Below are 14,336 nucleotides of genomic sequence, written 5' to 3' on the forward strand. Positions count from 1 at the left end.
GAACGCACATGCTTTCTTTTGCTTCACCTTGTATTAATTCAATAAATATGAAAAAAAGAGAGCCAATTTGTCCACAGTGTAGATCCCACATGGAGGATGCCAAAGGTCACATAAGCATTTGTTCCAGGAGCTATATTGCAGATGAACATCTTACCATATGCGTTAGTCTGATATGTGGGAAACGATGGTGTTGTAGAGAGGAGTGGAAATGGATCAGCGTGTATGACAAGAGACTTGCTCATTTCATTCTCATGTTTGTGCTTCTGAAACCAGTTAAATTCATAGTAGAATTTCAAACCAGGTACTCCTCCAGGTGAAACATCACCATGTGTTTTTGGTGACATTTACACAAGAGCTTTAGCATGCCAGTGAGCCAAATTTTACACTGAAAGATTCTGTTTGGGTCTTGAAATGATTGTGGACACAGGTCTAGGGAAATGGTTCTGTTTATTATTAGCCATTTTAATTTGTAGACGAATGGCACTTTCATACTTCCCATCAAGAACTGTGCCACAAAAGCCTGAATTCTGCATTCAGAATAAATGCTGAAATGTTGTAGAAATCAATTTGGCCTTTTGCTTGTTCAATTTCCATATGTTTGCTCAGCCTTTGTGCTTTCTTCTGCTCAAGTCTTGATTTCTCTCTCCACCTCACTCTTTACCCTCTAGTTTGGAGTACTTGAGCAAAAAATGGTATAAGAGGAAAAGGAGTTGTATATGTTGCAGCACTGGAATACTGTTTGATTATTTTGGGCCCTCCCTCCTTAATTGCCAGGGGTCCTCATTTCTTGCCCAGATCTCATCTGCATTCAGGTTTTATTTTTATAATTTCAAAAAAGCTAGTTTTTGGCCAGAATCTTCTAGGTGACTAGTATACTGAAGTTGCTCAAAAGATGGTTGTTTATTTGTTGAAAAGCCAATAAACAGCTATCTTTTGAGCATCTTGAGATGTGACTCTTGCTTCTTTTATGGATTACATTGGATGCTCCCCAGTTATTGTTTTGTTTTGTTTTGTTTTACTTATGTTAGTGTAACCAGTTATGATACCAATGTAAATACGTTTGAGACATTGCACAAAGAGGAATCTAGGGCTTCCTTGTACAGCATTTCCCCCCTAAGACTATGCAGTGGCAGCCAGACCATCCTTGTCCCATCCCCAATGAAAATGGGGGATGGAATACCATGAGTCTGTCATCATCTCTTCTAGGCCTTCTTCATAACTACACTGGCAGAATTTAACACTCTAGTAGCTTTAGATAGGATCCTGGCCCCAGTCTGTTGTAGCATAGTATTTGAATATTATTTATCTTGGTTATTGTGCTAATATAAGATGCAGTCCCTTCTTTACTCTTTTCTCCACATCCTGTTCTTTTCTTCTAGAGAAGAAACGATATCGGGAATCCTACATCAGTGATACATTGGAGATGGATCTTGATCCATCAGACAAACGTTCACACGACAGCGGAAGTAGCAGAGGCAGCGAGAGAAATAATCGGTTATCTCGACAGTCAACAGATAGTCATGGCAGCTCCCACACTTCTGGCATTGAGGCTGATTCAAGACACCGGATATCTGTGGAGATGTCAGTGGATGAGCCCTTTGGGATGAGTCGGGTTCATCAGAAGGAGCAGTCTTGTAGCTCAAACATCAGCTGTGGCAGTTCTGGCATTGATAGTGGTGGCAAAGAGAGAGCAGAAGGTGACTCTCAGGATGATGGTAAGACTTGGAGGAAAATGAGTGAGAGGCAGTGACATCCTACCTCTTCCCCTTCCATTAAGACAGAGGGCTGGTGGCAGTTCTGGTAGTGGTTCAATGAGGTTAGAAAAAGATGAGTTATTATGCTGAGCTCTCTTTCACAATTCTAGAAGTTGAATTAGTAGTGGATGAACCAGAAGAGGTACCAGTGGATGAGCCACCATTAGAAGAAACTATCCGTGAAGAATCTGTTGATTCTCAGGCAGAAAATGGTGTGTGTTGCCAAGGTGAGGTAGTCCCTGCATACCTCTTTATAATTTTATCTTGTTTTCTGGGGTTTTAAGTATTGCAGCTTTTTAATTCTCTGTCTAAAACCAGCTTTGAAGAGTAAAGTTATTCAGCTGTATTCCAATTCTAGTTTTTTTGCTTACTTCAAAGGGATCTGTGTGTGAAGTGGAAAAAATATGGCTGATACATTAAATCATTGTAGTTTAAGAAGGTCATTAGATGAGTCTGTGGAGACAGGGAGTTGTAAAGAATACCTTTCAGCTAAGCAGAGTTCAATAATTCTTCAAAAGTACTGGAATTCTCAATGTGATATATTTACATGTTTTCATGACTAGTTATGTGCAATAAACTTGCTTCAGAGTGTCTTAATTATAATCTTTTTGCATTGAATGCATACTGTGGGCCTTCTCTATTTTTGCCCTTTTCTGTAAGGAAATTATTAAATGCATATTTCCTATTCACATTCATCTTCAGAATTGGGAACCTTCAAAGCAGTTTCTTAATTCTTTAGCTCAACAAGCAGCCTTTGGCCTAACTTTATGTAGCTCTTAGGTTAAATTTAACAGCCCACTGCTTGCAGTCACTTTAATTCTAGCAAGAGCTGTTTGTCCTTCAAAAGGGAAAGAACAGTGCACCAGAAAGATAGAAAGGAGTGTACCAGCCCATTTTGTGCTGTTCCCTGACCAGCTGTTGGTTCCAGCTTGCCTGCTACTAGCATGTGGCCAGAACAAATTGCCTCCAGTGAAGTGTGACCCTCCAGAAAAGAAAGTTTGCTCACCCCAATTTATTTGTTGATACAAATAGTGTAAAAAGTAGCCATATGACTGCATAGAGGAACTGGTGAGCAGCATACCATTATTACTTATTATTGATTGAATGATTGATTGATTGAGATTTTATTTCTATACCGCCATTCCCACGATCACGGCGGTTTACAGGCAATACAAATGCGATACAGTACAGATTAAAAGAAAACAAACTTCACAATAAGAAACACCCCAATTAAAACCAGCATAACTATACATCATTAAAATCCACACAGAATCAATTAAAAATTACTAGTCAATCTAAAAAATCCAATACAATACAACACAACACACAGTACATAGGGTAAAAACAGTCAGGACATGTGAGGGAAGGCTTGACAGAATAAATGAGTCTTCAGGTTCTTCTTGAATGACTCCAGGGAGGGGGCTAAGCGGAGCTCCTCAGGGAGAGCGTTCCAAGATTGCAGGGCTGCCACAGAGAATGCCCTTTGCGCCGTTAGTACAAATTTTGTCTTGGGAACGCTCAGAAGATTTTCCCCCCCTGACCTGAGTGTGTGGGGCGGATTGTATGGGGAGACGCGGTCCTCCAAGTACTCTGGGCCCAAGCCATTTAGGGCTTTATAGGTAACAACCAACACCTTGTATTGGGCCCGGAAGCGAATTGGCAGCCAATGCAGATCTTTCAGTATTGGTGTTATGTGGCTGGCCCTGGAACTACCAGCGACCAGCCTAGCGGCCATATTTTGAACCAACTGCAGCTTCCGAGCTTGGTACAAGGGTTGCCCCATGTAGAGCGCATTACAGAAATCAAGTCGAGAGGTTACCAGTGCATGCACCACTGTTTCAAGGTCCCCCCGGTCGAGGTAGGGACGCAGCTGGCGTATCAGCCGAAGCTGATAACAGGTGCTCCTAACTGTTGCATCCACCTGAGGGGTCAGGTGAAGCGATGAGTCAAGGAGCACCCCCAAACTGCGAACTGAGTCCTTTACAGGGAGTGTGACCCCGTTCAGGACAGGTGGACAAACCTCCTTCCCAGGACCAGGAGAACCTATCACAAGCACTTCCGTTTTCTCTGGATTCAGGCTGAGTCTGTTTTCCCTCATCCAGCCCATTACCGACTCCAGACAGGCATTGAGCGGAGAGATGCCATCCCTAGTCACTGCATCAGTCGGAGACACAGAGAAGACTATTTGGGTGTCATCAGTTATATACAGCTGCTGAAATTCTAGAGTTCTCTACACCTGAGGAAGCCTCTGTTCTCAAGGAGTATTTTTTGGACCTCCATACTTCACAAAGGCACCTCTGCCCAAGCTTGTGCCTTCAGATATTGACATTCTTGAAGATAAATTGTCTCTATCTAGAAGTACAGCCTTGGGCATCTCTGAGGGTCCTAAGCCTACAGAGTCAGCCAACTCCTCACCAGTTTCTGGTGCTGGACAATTCACCTCCTTCTTCCTGGAAGGTTTATCTCAGGGGGGGATGATTGAAACAGGTATGGTTCCCCAACCCATCTCTTTTTATATTAGAATTTTATCGGTTGTAACTACTTAAGCACATATCCACTCTTTGTATAGCCTAGATGTCCATCTTACCTATATCAACATAAATAAGGCAGCAAATCAAGCTATCAGGAATAGTCTGTCTGTTGCCTTCTCTTCCTACATTGGATACATGCTGAAAAGCAGCCTGATTATGGGCCCTGGTTCTCCAAATGAATGGTGTCCAACTTATAACACTATGGTAGTGGATGTGAATTGGAACTGGTCTGAGCATTGGTATAGAACTGTCTAATTAAAAAAAAATAATTGTAAGCTGCTCTGATAGCCTTTAGGACTGAAGGGCAGGGTATAAATACCATAGATAGATGATAGATAGATAGATAGATGGATGGATGGATGGATGGATGGATGGATCAATGCAACTAAACATAAGAAAAACAAATTGTGGTGATGCCCTCCTCCCAGACTTTCCTAGGCTTTATTACTGATTCATTACTAATAGGAACAAGTTCACAGTCCTTTCTGTGTACATGCTGTTTCCCTAGCATGCTTTCCTTCTGAAAGGCCAATTCTAGCAATTCTTGGGTGACTCCCCACTGCCACTGCCCACCTTTAAAATTCTCACTGTGACACGTGGTACCCACCATCCTATTAATGACATACACAAGCGTAAGTATACCTTATACTTGTGTATATCTAGTTTGGGTTGTTGCAGAAGTTGGCATTCTTTTGCAGCCTGCTTATTGACCAAAAATCCCTAGGACCTATGGTTTTGCTGCAGCAGTGTGTCTGAACAGTCATTCTGTGGCTGCTGCAAAGAATGAGGAATTGGAGAGAATCTGGTTTTGAGGTGTAGCCAGATGGTCTTTTAATCCTCTCCCTGCAGCTTGCTAATGGTCACTGAATGGCCATTCTGGGGGACTGTTGCAGAAAGCATGAGTCATACAGGAGCAGGGACCTGTAGCAGAGCAACAGCTGCAGAACTCTTACACTGCACATGGTAATGCAGGATCTTGTCTGTTGTATGTTACATTTCCCAACATACTGTAAGCTGATTTTGGACTTCATCATAGATTAATAATAATTATTATTATTTATTTATAGCCCGCCTTTTCACAGGGAATCAAGGTGGGTTACAATATCAGAAAAATCAATAAAAACAATATACATCAGAGTGTATTACAGTGGACCCTTGTTATACACTGGGGTTTGGTTCCAAGATCCTCCGTGTATAACAAAATCCGTGTATGCTCAAGTCCCATTAAATATAATGACATAGCAAAATGGTGTCCCTTATAAAAAATGAAAAATCAAGGTAAATTTATACTTTTTTGGGACATTTTCAAACCATGTATGCTTGAATCCGTGTATAAAAAATCCGTGTATAAGAAGGGCTGACTGTATTTAAAATAATCCCCTTCCCATCCCCCCATCCCAATCATAAAAACAAAAACAATATAAAATATATGACAATATAAGCTTAAAAATTATAAAGGAAGGGACAGCTAAAAATAGGGGTAGGATACAGTTAAGGTGAGAATTTATGTTTACAAGACAGAAGGGACATCCATACTCATGGAGAGGAGGCTAATTTTGAAAGGCCTGCCGGATAGAGTAGGCTCACTAAAATGCATGAGACTAAAGTTAATCATGACTGACATAGATTTTGCTGATTTCATGATAAAGTATCCAGTGCTTAGCATGGACCAGTTTGCACCTTCCATTCTGATTCTTTTCATTTCCTTTTCCTGACAGACATGAATAAGAACTCTCTTTCAGTAGTACAAGTCACATTAATAAAGGTCAAAGGCCAAAGTGTGGAATCCCTTCGTCAGGTAAGATTTAAAAAAATGATCATCTTATTTATACAGTAGCCCTATTCAAGAGGTTTAATTGCCCCACAAATAACTCTGTGATTGTGTGTGTGTGTGTGTGCACTTTCAAGTCAACAGTTGATTTATGGCAATCCCATGAATTTCATAGAGTTTTCTTAGGCAAGGAATACTCACAGGTGATTTTGCCAGTTTCTTCCTCTGAAATATAGCCTGCAGCACTTGGTATTCATTGGTGGTTTCCCATCCAAGTACTAACCAGGGCTGACCCTGCTTGGCTTCCATGATCTGGTGCCTGTAGGGTTTTTAAGTGATGCAGTACAAGAAAAATAATAGGATTGTTGTGATTAAAACACATATCAGACAGGTGAAAAAACACTTGTCCATTTAAAAGTACTTCTGTAGAAATCTGATTTAATTGCCCAAGGCCTGCCTGAATAGATAGAGCTTTGCCTATCAGCAAAAGGATAATAGCGAGGCAGCAGCCTCCTTTTCCTTTAAAGGGACTTTAATAGCCTACAAGTGGCCACCAAGGACATCTTTGGTTGTGTTTCCATCAGATAAATTTCTGAGGATGGTAGGACTGAGAGATGAGCTTCCCTTAAAGATCAAAATCTGAGGTAAGCTTACATGGGATAATACAACGTGAGAGAATATAGTCCTCTTTGTTCTATTTCTTCTGTTGTCATCCTTACTGTTTTCAACCTAATCATCCAACACACTTTGGAAGAAGGATGTATACACTGGAAAGATTTTACTACTTGTTCAAACTCCACATGTGCATTGAATGTATGTAAGATCAAGGTTCTGTTTCACAGCCAGGAAGCCTACAGAAGTAGGGTTGCCATAATTCTCTTGCACAAAATGGGCAAAATGTAGGGCATTCAAGTAAAATTAAGGACATGGCCAACTAAAATCCAAAAACATTAATAAAATATTAAAAAACAATATAAATTCATGTTGTGCCTCACCTACAGCCCCGCTGGATCCTTTGGACCTCAGCCCCGCACGACTACACATCAGGCCCAGGAGGCTTCCTGCCTTCTCGCTGCACCTCCAGATCTCTCTGGGCCTTGGTCTTGGCTCTGGCCAGGCAGCATGGCTGCATTTCAGGTCCAGGGAGGCCTCCTACCTCCTTGCTGCACCGACAGATCTATCTGTGCCTCGGCTGAGGCCCCAGAGAGGTGGTGCGGTTGTGGCTCAGGCCCAGGGAGGCCGTCTGTCTCCTCTTCGTGCTGCCGGATGTTTCTGAACCTCATCCGAAGCCGCGGACAGGCAGCACAGCTATGCCAGGTCCAGGAAGGCCTCTTGCCTCCACACCATGCCACCAGGGCCAAGGCTCCAGAAGATGCAGCAAGGCCGGCTAGACCTCCCTGGGGCTGGAGGAGGTCATGGCCGAGGCCCCAAGTGTGGGTTGGCCTCCTCCAGCCCCAGGGAAGCCTAACAGGCCACAGTGGGTCTTATGGGGAGGAAGCCAGTGGAGGCATCCATCTTGGAGGAGGAGGAAAAGGAGCTGGAGGAGGAGCTGGAGGAAGCTTTCTGCCTTGTTCCAGCCACATTTTCTCCAGTAGACTGGAGATTGACCAAATTTGGCCTGGAACAAGGCAGAAATCTGGGACTGGGGGGGTCAAAAATGCCCAGCCAGGACAGGACATTTTTGGATCCTCCAATCCTGGATTGTCCCACCCAAAACCGGGAAATGGCAACCCTATATAGAAGCCATAGTTGGTAGTCATGCTGGTTGGGGGATTCTGGGAACTGATCCAAAAATAACTTCTAAATATTCTAAGCTGCTCTGGCAGATATGTGCCCTCTAACACACAAAGAGGGTGATAGGGACAGTAAGGGAGGGAGCAGAGCTGGCCCACACTTCCCCCTTCTTCCTCACACAATTCTCATTCTGGTTTTAAACTCTTGTGATTTTGTTTTGTGCGACATCTGTTTCTCAGCCTAACATTTAGACGAAATCCCTTCAAAAGTTGGATACAACCTAAACACAGGATGTGTAGGGATGGATTTATCTCTTGGATTTCGTTTCTAGCAGTAGTATCTTCTGCTGGAACTTAAGCAATAATATTGTGGTTTGTTTAAAAATAGTTCATCTTTATACTTCAGCCATTAAAATTTCTGTATCCAAAATGTGGTTGTCGTTGTAAGAAAAGACTGATGTTAGACCTTCAGCACTGCAGGACTAGCTGTTTGTTCTTGGTTTGTGGTTAGAGTCAAAATTGCTCAGCTAAGAAAATTTAGAAATTTTCTTTCCCTCACACAGTGTAGCAAAAGAAATCTGAAAGCTAAAGGAAGTTCACCCTGTCAACAGTTGCAGAGTAAACTGCTAGTTAGAATTAATATAATTCATTTCTCTTGAATCCATGAAAATCAACAAGGTAGCTAATGTATAACTGTAATATACACACTGGCCAGCATGGTGTAGTGTTTTGAGTGCTGGACTAGACTCTGGAAATCAGAGTTTGATTCCCTACACAACCATGAAACACACTGAAGCTGCATCCAAACTACAGAAATAATCCAGTTTGACATCACTTTAATTATGATGGCTCAATGCTATAGAATTCTGGGAACTGTAGTTTGTTGTGGTACCAGAGCGCTCTAAGAGAGAAGGCTAAATGTCCCACAAAACTACAGTTCCCAGAATTCCATAGAGTTGAACCATGGGAGTTAAAGTGGTGTCAACCTGGATTATTTCTGCAGTACGGATGCAACCTGGATGACTAGTCACACACCTCAGAAAATCCAGTGATAGTGTTGCCGTAAGTCAGAAATGACTTGAAGACACACAACAACATCCATAATTGTGAACTTTTTCAAGGGCTGATTCTGATTTGTTTTTATGCACTCTTGAGTCTCCCTTATTTTAAAGGGAGAGTTAAATACATGATTTAAACTGCAGCCCTGCTGTGACCATGCTCGCTGGAGGATTCCAGAGTTGTAGACTGAACTCCATTTTGAGTTTGCAGAATGTAAACTTCCACAAGCATCCTTCTGCATTACTCCCATGGAGCATCCTGGAGGGAAAAGATAGCCAACCAGGCAGAGGCATGAGGGAAGTTTCCCAGTGCACTTCTTCACGTGTCCCCAGCTGTAGCTGTTTGGGTCAGAGGCAGAGCTCTACCTGGTGTCATCCAGCATCTGCTATACAGCTGGGGCAAAACTGTTATGCAAAGAGGTATTGGAAAAACAAGTTACTTTGGCATAGCCCTGGCTACACTAGCATAAAGCCACAAGGGGTTTTAGGCATAGGGCTAAATACTATTTAGGGAACATTTGTTAGACACCTTGAGCTCTTTGATGGAAAGAATACTAATGTTAATCAGTCAATAAACACATAGGCAAACAGAATACGGGATAAAGTGGATACTTAGGGCCAAAACACACTGCAGAAATAATCCAGTTTCACATCGCTTTAACTACCCTGGCTCAGTGCTAAGGAATTCTGGGAACTGCAGAACCAGAGCGCTCTGACAGAGAAGGCTAAATGTCTCACAAAACTACAATTCCCCGAATTCCCTAGCTTTGAGCAATGGCAGTTAATGTGGTCTCAAACTGGATTATTTCTGCAATGTGTTTTGGCCATAGTCATATCCAGCAAGGTAATTATAGATTTGTATTATTATTTTTGAGTGCATTACTGTTGTTTAATTTTAATGTTACTACTGATCCTCTATAAAGTACTTTCAATTTTCTGAGTCCTGTTCAGAGATTAAAAGATAAAGGCACCTACCCATAGGCTCACAATCTAATGGACACAATATGAAAGGGAAAAAAAAGAAAGTAAGATTAGAGCAGCAGATCTTCCTCCCCTCTCTTTTGGACAATAGATGTGGACAGATTGGCCTAATGCTTGCTGTGATGTTCCTTTCAGTACCCAGAAATACAGTGGGCCTTTGGTATCTGCTGGGGTTTGGTTCCAAGACCCTCTCATCCATCCACCCCCATGGATATCAAAATCTGGACACTCAAGTCCCATTATATACATTGGGGTAGTAAAATGGTGTCCCTTATATAAAATGGCAAAGTAAGGGTTTTTTTGTTTGTTTGTTTTGGTTTTTGTTTTTTTTAATATTTGCAAACCATAGATGGCTGAATCTGTGGATATGGAGGGCCAACTTTTTTTTAAAAAAAGTGTCACAGTTTATTCATATGCTTTAAATTATGTCTTGCACACAAAAGCTAATCTTTTTCCCTTTCTTTAAAAGGATTCTTACACATAAATTCATCCTGGATACAAAAGTGGGGAAGCGTTTGTCCTCTCAATATTTTGGCCTGCAACTCACACAATTCCTTATCATTGGCCATCTGAAGGGGACTGATACTATAGAATTACAAATTTCAATTGATCTTTAGCAAAACATAGCAAAAACATAGCTTTTGCTGCATAGTTATGGAATCACCACTTGATCATGACCAAATTGAAAAAATGTAATTATAGAGAGATAAAAACAAAAGCTAACCTTGCAGTTATTATGATTAAATATTTGTAGGTTTTTTTTTATTGAAATGCAACCTCCCTATTTCCAATTCAGACAAGAAGAGTTATTTCAGCCAAATGATTCCTTTCCAGTATTCCATTGATTGTACATGCCACTGAGGACAATGCGTCCTGAGTTTAGAAAAATCTGGGCATTAATAGTTGAATGACTTCACAATTCTGTAATGGTTCACAGCTCCTTCATTAAGACAATTTCCTTAAAAGAGTACAAGAGGAATGTTAGCAATTTGACATGAGATGGAGATGTGCTGGGAACATGACTACACACAATCTCCCTTGTTTTTCTTTGACTTGTTTGCTTCATGTTGTCTGCTTATAATATGTGCCCTTCTTAAACTGGCAGATTGCACAGCCCAAAGTTATGAAGTACCCTGACAAGCATAGCCAGAGTCTAGATGACATTCGTCTTCACAAGTGTCTTCATCCACCACTCAGTGCCACTCTGTCTTCGGATACCTCCCACAGCTATACCTTTGGTTGCACATTAGAGGATAAGCTGGCCAGCTACGGATGTGTTTATTCAACAGCAGACTGTAAAACCAAGTCAGCTCTCTATGGAAAGAGGTCCATGAACTGTTTGTCTCTGGATCTCTTGGGAGAAGATCAGCTCCCAGAGGAATTTGTGGTGTGATCACACTGGGTCCATCTCACTGAACAGCATCTAGAAAAAATGAAATGATTGCTGGTCTGATAGAAAAGAGAATTCATTCTCTCTCTGTATCTCTATACCTCATAATGTGGGAAAGTTGTTTTCCTTATTGTTGCCTCTCTGTGGTTTATCCTTTTTTTATGCAGCAGAGCTGATCAAAGTACAAGTTAATAATTGAAGTGCATCCTCTTCAGTGCTCCAGTACTAGAGAAAAGAGATCCTTGACTATTGGCAAGAATACGTTTCTCACTAAAACACCTGGTGGGCAAATGATTCAAACTAATAAATACAACTGGCGGACACACAACATTTGCTTGCTGTTTTTACACAAACTGGTTTGCTGTATTGTGGGTTTTCCCCCCACACTGTTTCAGCATGTGTAATTCTTTGGGAGGTTGGTTTTCTAGAATGTACCTTCATCAACTGTCTGCCAAACAGATGCTCTGTAATGTTGTGGGCTTCCTAAAGTGGAAAACCTGCCTTGTGTCATAAGCAATTTTCAAGGTGTTTGCCCAAACATTTCTGAAAACAATATATCTGTTGGTATATATTTTACATCCTCAGTAGGCTATTTGGGGAGAGAGCATCACTTTGAGACTTTGCCACTGCTTGTTTTAGCTTTTGTCTGCCCTATTCTAAGCCATTTCTTGAAAAAATGACCAGAAAAACAACTGATATTATTCTTAGGAATAAGTAGCATTTTATACCATAATGTTTGCAACATGCTGAAATTCATCATGCCACAATATGTTAGAAAAAAATTATAAGTAAATAAATGCCACAAATTGCTTAGAAATGATAATACAGGTCAGTAATTTCTGTAGGACTGGTCCATGACTTTCCCAGAGCTGTAAAATATGACAATTTTCCCTTCAGGTTCATGGACAGTGTGCATTGAAATCCCATTGATTTCAGTGAGACATGAGCTTGTTAAACCATCTAGAAGATGGTATGTACAGAAGGTAGGGAAAGAATCCTGCTAATTAATTCTGTTAACTGATCTTGATTCTGAAATCTAGTTAATCCCAACATTGTTTCACCAAAAATACTGTCTTAACTTTCATGAGCCATGCAACAGGGCACTTCATATCTTCCATATATATATATATATATATATATATATATATATTCCTCAGGGGTTAGTTAATACACCCATGTTCATCACTCACTGCCTGTAGAATCAAGTAGAAATGACCTGCTAGTATGTGTGTACTAGTTGCAGTCCAACAACATGTGGGGCCTTTCCACACTACACACTATTCCAGCAGAAAACAATGTGAATGGAGTGAAAGGAGAGGGAATTTATAATTGAAGGAGGAACTCTCATTGGCTACATTTCTCTATAGCTCAACAGCATCATAGTTCCACATGCAGACCTATATGAGGCTAGCCTAGATGAAATGTCAAACCGAAATGCTCTGTCTCTCTTTCTCTCTTCCCTCCCATGCAAATTACAGGGACAAGTCCAAATGAGAATCCCAACAAGGGGCACAGTGTTAATAAATAAATATATAAATAAATTTTTATTTCTACCCCGCCCTTCCAAAAAATGATCAGGGCGGCTTACAAAGTTATAAAAACATTACAATACAGGTTAAAAATTCAATCAGCAGTTAAAAACCATTATTACAAAAACAGGAACAGGAAACGATAAAATAAGAAATACATATATCAGGGGCAGAAGAAAAATGCAAAAACGTTCATCGATCCGGGGTCAGAAAGGAAAAAAGGGGCAGGAAAAAACAGACAAACAAATTAAGGTGGGAAGGCCAGCCGGAATAGATATGTTTTCAGCTGTTTTTTGAAAACATCTAATGAGGTGGCGGAGCGAAGCTCTGCAGGGAGCTTATTCCATAGTACAGGGGCAGCAATAGTAAAAGCTCTCTGCGAGGTCCGAATAAGATTGGACCTAGGGACCTCCAGCAATTTAGTCCCAGATGTTCTGAGTGTGCGGGGTGGATTATGTGGGGAGAGGCGGTCCTCCAAGTACCCTGGGCCCAAGCCATTTAGGGCTTTATAGGTCAAAACCAACACCTTGTATTGAGCCCGGAAGCGAATAGGCAGCCAGTGAAGATCTTTTAAGATAGGTGTTATATGGTCCGACCTGGAGCTACCAGCGACCAATCTGGCTGCCATATTCTGCACTAATTGCAGCTTCCGAGTTTGGTACAAGGGTTGCCCCATGTAGAGCGCATTGCAGAAATCCAATCGAGAGGTTACCAAAGCATGTACGACAGATTCAAGGTCCTTACGGTCCAGGTAGGGACGCAGCTGGCGTATCAGCCGAAGCTGATAACAAGCACTCCTGACCGTCGCATCCACCTGAGGAGTCAGCTGGAGCGACGAGTCAAGGAGTACACCCAAGCTGCGCACCGAGTCCTTCAGGGGGAGCGTGACCCCGTTCAGGACCGGGTGACAGATCTCACTACCCGAAGCCGGGGAGCCTATCACCAGTACTTCCGTTTTCCCTGGATTCACACTGAGTTTGTTCTCCCTCATCCAGTCCATTACTGACGCCAAGCAGGCATCTAGAGGAGAGATGCCAGCCTTAGTTACTGCATCAGTCGGAGACATAGAGAAAATTATCTGGGTGTCATCAGCGTACTGATAACACCGCGCCCCATGTCTCCGGATGATCTCTCCCAGCGGCTTCATGTAAATGTTAAAAAGCATAGGGGACAAAATCGCTCCCTGAGGGACACCAGATGTCAGGGCCCTCCTATCGGAGCGACAGTCCCCCAGCTCCACCATCTGGGATCTGCCCGAGAGGTAGGAACGGAACCACTGCAGAGCAGTGCCCCCAATTCCCAACTCCCTCAGGCGTCCCAGAAGGATACCCTCTTTTCCCACACCTTGGGTCTTATCCAGATCATCCTGCCCTACACCTGTTTTTTTTTTCTTTTTTAAAACTAATCATACAATTGCTAATTGAGTAACTGGTGTATCTTCTTGTTTGGCTCCCAGTGTTAGGTGGCAATGAAGGGAGCAGTCAAGAGATGTATCTAACTGAGTTAATCTATCTCAAATCTTTCCAAGTATTTTCTTTTCCCCCTTCAGTTTAGTTCTGTGTTGTTCCAAGTATGGGTGAGCTTTGATG

General features: G+C 41.9%; 1 protein-coding gene across 1 annotated transcript in view; it reads left to right on the top strand.

The window, feature by feature from the left end:
• The window catches only part of LOC149310913 (FERM domain-containing protein 6-like), a 47,259-nt gene extending 34,939 nt beyond the window's left edge, over positions 1–12,320 (top strand). Inside the window, exons 10-13 of the mRNA XM_089529994.1 lie at positions 1,380–1,715; positions 1,865–1,981; positions 6,004–6,083; positions 10,934–12,320. Coding sequence (XP_089386120.1) covers positions 1,380–1,715; positions 1,865–1,981; positions 6,004–6,083; positions 10,934–11,221 — 821 coding nt within the window. The 3' untranslated portion in view covers positions 11,222–12,320. The remainder of the gene's footprint in view (positions 1–1,379; positions 1,716–1,864; positions 1,982–6,003; positions 6,084–10,933) is intronic.
• Positions 12,321–14,336: the final 2,016 nt, after the last annotated feature.

The sequence above is a fragment of the Sceloporus occidentalis genome, unplaced genomic scaffold (genome assembly GCF_023333645.1).
Source record: "Sceloporus occidentalis isolate IW3139 unplaced genomic scaffold, rSceOcc1.0.p SCAF_6, whole genome shotgun sequence".
NCBI classification, from domain to species: Eukaryota; Metazoa; Chordata; class Lepidosauria; order Squamata; family Phrynosomatidae; genus Sceloporus; species Sceloporus occidentalis.